A 7,045-nucleotide genomic window follows, 5' to 3' on the forward strand; every position below is an offset into this window, starting at 1 on the left:
GGGCCCTGAGCCCCTCTGTGCCGTGGGGGGGGGCGGGGGGGGTCAGGGTGCCACTGTCCCCCCTTTGTGCCTTTGGCCACCTTGGGGCTGGGAAGGGCCATGTGTCCGTGTGCCCCCCCCGACTGTGTCCGTCTGTCCCCTCCTGGCACGGCCTGCCTGTCCGCCCCCCCCGGGGCCGTGTCTGTCCGTCCCCCCCCCGGGGCCAGGCAGGGGCTGCGTGTCCGTCCCCTGTGCTGGTCCCAGCCAAGCTGTGTCTGTCTGTCCGTCCCTGGATACGAAGCCATTGTCTGTCTGTTCCCGAGGCTGTGTCTGTCTGTCCCTCTCCGGCTGTTGTCCAGCCCAGGGGCTGGCTGTCTGTCTGTCCCCAGGGCTGTGTGTCCATTCCCTGGCTGTGTGTCCATCCCTGCTCATCTGTGAGTCCCATCCTCATCTGTCCATCAGTTCCATCCCCATCTGTCCGTCAGTCCCATCCCCATCTGTCTGTCTGTCTGTCCTCATCTGTCTGTCCGTCCCATCCCCATCTGTCCGTCCGTCCGTCCCCATCTGTCTGTCTGTCTGTCCTCATCTGTCCGTCTGTCCGTCCCCATCTGTCCGTCAGTCCCATCCCCATCTGTCCATCAGTCCCATCTCCATCTGTCCGTCTGTCCGTCCCCCTCTGCAGGTCTGTATCTGCCCGTCTCTCCGTGGGTCCCACCCGTCCTTCCCCATCTGTGTGTCCGTCCCCGTCTGTGTGTCTGTCCCCGTCCGTGGGTCCACCCGGCGGGCGATGGGGGTCTGGGGGTGGGTGCTGGCGCTCCTGGCGCTGGGGGCCGGGGGCCCGGGGGGGGCCGGGGAGGGCCTGGACTTCCCCACCTACGACGGGCTGGACCGGGTGCTGCCCGTCACCCTGAAGAACTACAAGGCGATGCTGAAGCGGTTCCCGGTGCTGGCCCTGCTCCACCACCGCCCCGGCCAGCGCGACCGGGCGGCCCAGCGCCACCGCGAGATGGAGGAGCTGGTCCTGGAGGTGGGCACGGGGGGGTGACACCCCAGGGGGACCCCGCGTGGCACTGGGGACAATGTAGGGACCAGGGGATGCTGGTGGGACAGGCACCGGCGCTGGGGTACCAGCACCTGTGTGGCACTGGGGACAATGGTGGGGACCAGGGGACACCGGTGGGACGGGCAACTACACCCGTATGGTACTGGGGATACTGGTGGGGATCCTGGTGGGACAGGCAACTACACCCGTGTGGCACTGGGGACACTGGTGGGGACACCGGTGGGACAGGCACCAGCACCCATACGGCACTGGGGATACTGGTGGGGACCAGGCGACCCTGGTGGGACAGGCAGCTGCAACCATGTGGCACTGGGGACAGGTATGCTGCCAGCACCACTGGCCATGGGGACACCAGCTGCCGGGGGGGACTTGTCCCCATGAGCTGGCACCCGCCGGGACCCCCGGCACGGATGGAGGGAGACAAGATGGACGGGGCGGGGGCGGGGGCGGTGCAGCCAGGCTGGGGACCCTGGGGGACCCTTGGCTGGGGAGGGGGGGGACAGGGCTGGTGGCGGGTGCCCCCAGCGCGGTGTCCCCCAGCTGGCAGCCCAGGTGCTGGAGGACAAGGGAGTGGGCTTCGGCCTCGTCGACTCTGAGAAGGATGCGGCCGTGGCCAAAAAGCTGGGTAAGAGTGACCCCCCCCCCCCCCGTGCACCCTCACCTCAGACCCTCAGGCACAGCGACCGCCCCCCAGATCCCCCTACCTGGCACAGGTCCCCCCTTTATCCCCCCCAACCAGGCACAGGGACCCCCCAAACCTGGCACAGGGACCCCTGTATCCCCCAGCCTGACACAAAGATCCCTGGGAGCCCCCCCCATCTGGGACAGGGACCCCCAAACCAGGCACAGGACCCCCCCCAGCCACCCGGCTGAGCCCCCCCCGCCCCCCCAGGCCTGATGGAGGAGGACAGCATCTACGTGTTCAAGGAGGACGAGGTGATCGAGTACGACGGGGAGCTGGCGGCGGACACGCTGGTGGAATTCCTGCTGGATGTGAGACGCCCCTCCCCCCCGCCGGGACCCCCCCCAAGTGCTGCCCCCCCCCCCCAGTATCTCAGGAGGGAACCCAGGAGTCGGGGCCCCCAACCCTCCCTTTGCGTGGCTGGGGAGGACCCGGGTGTTCTGAGCCCCCACCCCAGCTCTCCCTGACCCGGGGGGTCCCTGGGGACCCTGGTGCTGCCCCCCCCCCCACCTCCCCAGGTGCTGGAGGACCCGGTGGAGTTCATTGAGGGTGACCACGAGCTCCAGGCCTTCGAGAACATCGAGGATGACCCCAAACTCATCGGCTATTTCAAGAATGAGGACTCGGAGCGTACGTGGGGCTGGGGCAGCCCCTCCGTGTCCCCCCCCTATATCCCCCCTGTGTCCCCCTCATCCTTCCTGTCCCCCCCAGCATCCCAGCCACAGCCCCAGTTCCAGTCCCCAATGCATTCTTCCAGCCATCCATTTGCTTATCCATCCATCCCTCCGTCCATCCATCCCTCCCTCCGTCCATCCAGCCCTCCATCCATCCATCCCTCCCTCCGTCCATCCAGCCCTCTATCCATCCATCCCTCCATCCATCCATCCATCCCTCCATCCATCCCTCCCTCCCTCCATCCATCCATCCCTCCATCCATCCATCCCTCCCTCCATCCACCCCTCCCTCCATCCCTCCCTCCATCCATACCTCCGTCCGTCCATCCATCCCTCCGTCCCTCCACGAAGGCACCAGGGACTGATCTGGACAACCCTGGGCATGTTGGGGGGGTCCTTCTGGAGCCAGAGCCACCAGGATGGATCTGGGCTGGTGTCGGTACCCGGTGCCAGTACCTGGTGTCGGTACCTGATGCCAGTACCCGGTGTCGGTACCTGATGCCGGTACCCGGTGTCGGTACCCGGTGCCGGTACCCGGTGCCGGCACCAAGACCCATCCCTGCTCCCCAGACTTCAAGGCCTTTGAGGAGGCGGCGGAGGAGTTTCACCCCTACATCCCCTTTTTCGCCACCTTCGACAGCAAGGTACGGGCAAGGGTCCCTGCGGGGCAGGGTCATCCCCTGCCAGCACCCATGGGTGGCTCAGGAACCCCAACCCCACCCCAGGTGGCCAAGAAGCTCACCCTGAAGCTGAACGAGATCGACTTCTATGAGCCCTTCATGGAGGAGCCACTGAGCATCCCCGCCCGGCCCAACAGCAAGGAGGAGATCGTGGCCTTTGTGGAGGAGCACAAGCGGTGGGGACCCAGCTGCCCCCTGACCCTGCCTCGGTTTCCCCCCTGTTGGGGGACTGGGTTGCCGTGGGAGGTGGTTGCCATGGGAAGTTTTTGCCAAGGGGGGATGGTTGGTAAGGGAGGTGGTTGCCATGGGAGGTGGTTGCCAGGGGAGCTGGTTGCCATGGGGAGGTGGTTGCCATGGGAGGTGGTTGCCATGGGAGGTGATTGCCAGGGGAGCTGGTTGCCATGGGAGGTGGTTGCTAGGGGAGGTGGTTGCCATGGGAGGTGGTTGCTATGGGAGGTGGTTGCTATGGGAGGTGGTTGCCATGGGAGGTTGTTGCCACGAGAGGTGCTTGCCAGGGGAGGTGATTGCTAGGGGAGGTGGTTGCCATGGGAGGTGGTTGCCAGGGGAGGTGGTTGCCAGGGGAGCTGGTTACCATGGGGAGGTGGTTGCCATGGGAGGTGGTTGCCATGGGAGGTGATTGCTGTGGGAGGTGGTTGCCATAGGAGGTGGTTGCCAGGGGAGCTGGTTGCCATGGGAGATGGTTACCATGGGAGGTGGTTGCTATGGGAGGTGGTTGCCATGGGAGGTGGTTGCCATGGGAGCTGGTTGCCATGGGGAGGTGGTTGCCATGGGAGGTGGTTGCTATGGGAGGTGGTTGCCATGGGAGCTGGTTGCCATGGGGAGGTGGTTGCCATGGGAGGTGGTTGCTATGGGAGGTGGTTGCCAGGGAGGTGGTTGCCAGGGAGGTGGTTGCCAGGGGAGCTGGTTGCCATGGGGAGGTGGTTGCCATGGGAGGTTGTTGCCATGGGAGGTTGTGGCCATGGGAGGTTGTGGCCATGGGAGGTGGTTGCCATGGGAGGTGATTGCCAGGGGAGGTGGTTGCCAGGGGAGCTGGTTACCATGGGGAGGTGGTTGCCATGGGAGGTGGTTGCCATGGGAGGTGATTGCTGTGGGAGGTGGTTGCCATAGGAGGTGGTTGCCAGGGGAGCTGGTTGCCATGGGAGATGGTTACCATGGGAGGTGGTTGCTATGGGAGGTGGTTGCCATGGGAGGTGGTTGCCATGGGAGCTGGTTGCCATGGGGAGGTGGTTGCCATGGGAGGTGGTTGCTATGGGAGGTGGTTGCCATGGGAGCTGGTTGCCATGGGGAGGTGGTTGCCATGGGAGGTGGTTGCTATGGGAGGTGGTTGCCAGGGAGGTGGTTGCCAGGGAGGTGGTTGCCAGGGGAGCTGGTTGCCATGGGGAGGTGGTTGCCATGGGAGGTTGTTGCCATGGGAGGTTGTGGCCATGGGAGGTTGTGGCCATGGGAGGTGGTTGCCATGGGAGGTGATTGCTATGGGAGGTGGTTGCCATGGGAGGTGGTTACCATGGGAGGTGGTTGCCATGGGAGGTTGTGGCCATGGGAGGTGGTTACCATGGGAGGTGATTGCTATGGGAGGTGGTTGCCATGGGAGGTTGTTGCCAAGGGAGGATGGTTGCCAGGGGAGGTGGTTGCCATGGGAGGTGGTTGCGACGGGAGACCGTTGCCATAGGAGGTGGTTGCCATGGGCACAGGTTGCCATGGGGAGGTGACTGCTGGGGCAGCCGCAGCCTCGGGGACGGGGGATTCCCGGGGTGGGGGCGGCCGGGGGGGGGCCCCGGTGTGCAGCGAGGCCCGAACCCTCCCCCTGCCCCCCTCCACTTCCCTCCCCACCCCGGCAGCCCCCCCTGCCCCCCGACACCGCTTTGCTGGCGGTGGCCCCTGGGTGACACGAGTTTGCGAGGCCTCAGCGGGCGGGGGCGGGGGGGGGCGCTGAGCCTGCCTCGGGGGGGTGTCGGTGGGCCGGGGGCAGCCGAGTCCCCCCCGGGGCTGGGGGTCCCGGTGGGGCGGGCAGGGCAGGGTTAAGGCTCGGGCGCTGCCGGGATGTTCCCGCAGCCTTAATCCCCCCCCCACGGATCAACCCGCCCCCCCGCCGCGGCCTCAATCCCGTGGGAGATGGGGAGATGGGGGGACCCTCTCCGGCCCCCCCGAGGTGCCAGCAGTGCCAGGGGGCTCAGCCCCAGCCCTGTGCCCCCCCCCGAGCCAGCCCGGGTGTCCTGCCCCCCCCAGCTGCTGCACCCCCATCTGAGCAGCCCCCCCAGCTGCACAGCTGAGCCCGCGGGGGCAGCGACTCCAGGGGGTGGGTTTGGGGTGTCCCTCACCGTCCCCCCCCATCTTGCAGAGCCACTCTGAGGAAACTCAAACCCGAGAGCATGTACGAGACCTGGGTGAGTGCGGGGGGAGAGGGATGGGGGGTCCTGCCCCCATCACCTTGACCCCCCCCCAGGTAACCCCCGACCCACGGGGGAGCCCCCCCCCACTGGTGACACCGGCCTGTGTCCCCCCAGGAGGATGACATGGATGGGATCCACATCGTGGCCTTCGCAGAGGAGGATGATCCGGGTGAGGGAGGGGGCCAGGGGAGCTGGGGGGGGTCAGGGGGTCCCGGGAGGGGGTCCAGGCACCCCTCACCCCTGCCCCCCCCCAGACGGGTTCGAGTTCCTGGAGATCCTGAAGGACGTGGCCCGGGACAACACGGACAACCCCGACCTCAGCATCCTCTGGATTGACCCCGAGGATTTCCCACTGGTACTGGCCCCCCCGGGGGGGGACACCCCACCATGACCCCCCAGAACTGTGGGGTGGGCCTGGGGGGCTGACCCATGTGTGCCTCCCTCCAGCTCATCCCCTACTGGGAGAAAACCTTCAACATTGACCTGTCCCAGCCCCAGATCGGGGTGGTCAACGTCACCGACGTGAGTGCCCCCCCCCCCATGTCAGCCAGCCCTGGAGGCTGAGTCCCAACGGGCTCGTCACACCGGTGGGCCTCAAAGGCAGCCCCTGGGAGCCGGGGTCCCATTCTGTCCTGTCCCCGGGGGGTCCCATGCCACCCCAGGGGTCCCCCTGCCCCCTCCCACAGTGGGTGGCCCCCACCCCATCCCTGCCTGCCCCACGTCCCCTCCCCGGCGTCCCCAGGCCGACAGCGTGTGGCTGGAGATGGCGGACGAGGACGACCTGCCCGGCCCGGCGGAGCTGGAGGAGTGGATTGAGGACGTGCTGGCGGGAGAGATCAACACCGAGGACGATGACGATGATGACGACGACGACAATGACGACGACGACGACGACGATGATGATGATGACAATGACGATGATGACTAGGCCGTGTGCTGACCCTCAGCTCCCAGCCCCATCCCTGTGCGAGCCATTAAAGTCCCCAAAGAACCAGGCTGTGTCACCAGAGGGGACGGGGGTCTGGAGATGCTCCAGGCACAGGCGAGGTCCCCGTGCGAGATCCCCGTGCGAGACCCCCGTGCGAGACCCCCGTGCAAGGTTTCCGCTTGTCAACCCCCCACGCATGATCCACTCTGCAGCATCCCGTGAGAGCAGCCTGAAGACCTAAAAGACCCCGCTGAAGACCCCCATGTGAGATCCCGGTGGCAGCTCCCAGGGGATCTCCTGGGGCAAATCCCCCCGTGGAAATCTCCCTGCAGGATCCCCCTGCTCGAGACCCCTCCCCATGTGAGCCCCGTCCCCGTGGAAGCTCCCCTGGGACATCCCCCATGTCCGACCCCCCCAGGAGATCCCTGTGCACACTGCTCTGGGGAGATCCCCCATGCTGGATCCCCCTGCGAGATCCCCCCCTGCGAGATCCCCGTGCAGCAACCCGGGTGGGGATTTTCCCTGGGGTTTCCTGGGGGGACAGTGACACCCACGAGGGACCTGGACACTCGTGGGTGTCCCCGACGTGGTCCTTTTCCTGGAGTGGCAGCCGGGGGTCCCTGGGGGG

The 7,045-nt window shown here is 66.7% G+C and overlaps 1 protein-coding gene across 1 annotated transcript; it reads left to right on the plus strand.

The window, feature by feature from the left end:
* Nucleotides 1-766: 766 nt before the first annotated feature.
* Nucleotides 767-6,441, plus strand: CASQ1 (calsequestrin 1). The gene is made up of 11 exons (XM_075175916.1): nucleotides 767-1,006; nucleotides 1,583-1,667; nucleotides 1,935-2,035; nucleotides 2,243-2,354; nucleotides 2,969-3,042; nucleotides 3,124-3,254; nucleotides 5,438-5,483; nucleotides 5,604-5,658; nucleotides 5,744-5,844; nucleotides 5,937-6,011; nucleotides 6,232-6,441. Exons 1-11 carry the CDS (start codon nucleotides 767-769, stop codon nucleotides 6,415-6,417), a joined length of 1,206 nt encoding a protein of 401 aa, XP_075032017.1. The 3' UTR covers nucleotides 6,418-6,441.
* The last annotated feature ends 604 nt before the right edge of the window (nucleotides 6,442-7,045 follow it).

The sequence above is a fragment of the Calonectris borealis genome, chromosome 29, assembly GCF_964195595.1.
Source record: "Calonectris borealis chromosome 29, bCalBor7.hap1.2, whole genome shotgun sequence".
Taxonomy (NCBI): domain Eukaryota; kingdom Metazoa; phylum Chordata; class Aves; order Procellariiformes; family Procellariidae; genus Calonectris; species Calonectris borealis.

Bases quoted from the DNA above. Each gene is read 5' to 3' on its own strand.
- CASQ1 (XM_075175916.1), top strand. From the start codon at position 767: ATGGGGGTCTGGGGGTGGGTGCTGGCGCTCCTGGCGCTGGGGGCCGGG. The intron at 3,043-3,123 runs GTACGGGCAAGG...ACCCCACCCCAG, and splicing joins TCGCCACCTTCGACAGCAAG to GTGGCCAAGAAGCTCACCCT. The intron at 5,845-5,936 runs GTACTGGCCCCC...GCCTCCCTCCAG, and splicing joins ACCCCGAGGATTTCCCACTG to CTCATCCCCTACTGGGAGAA.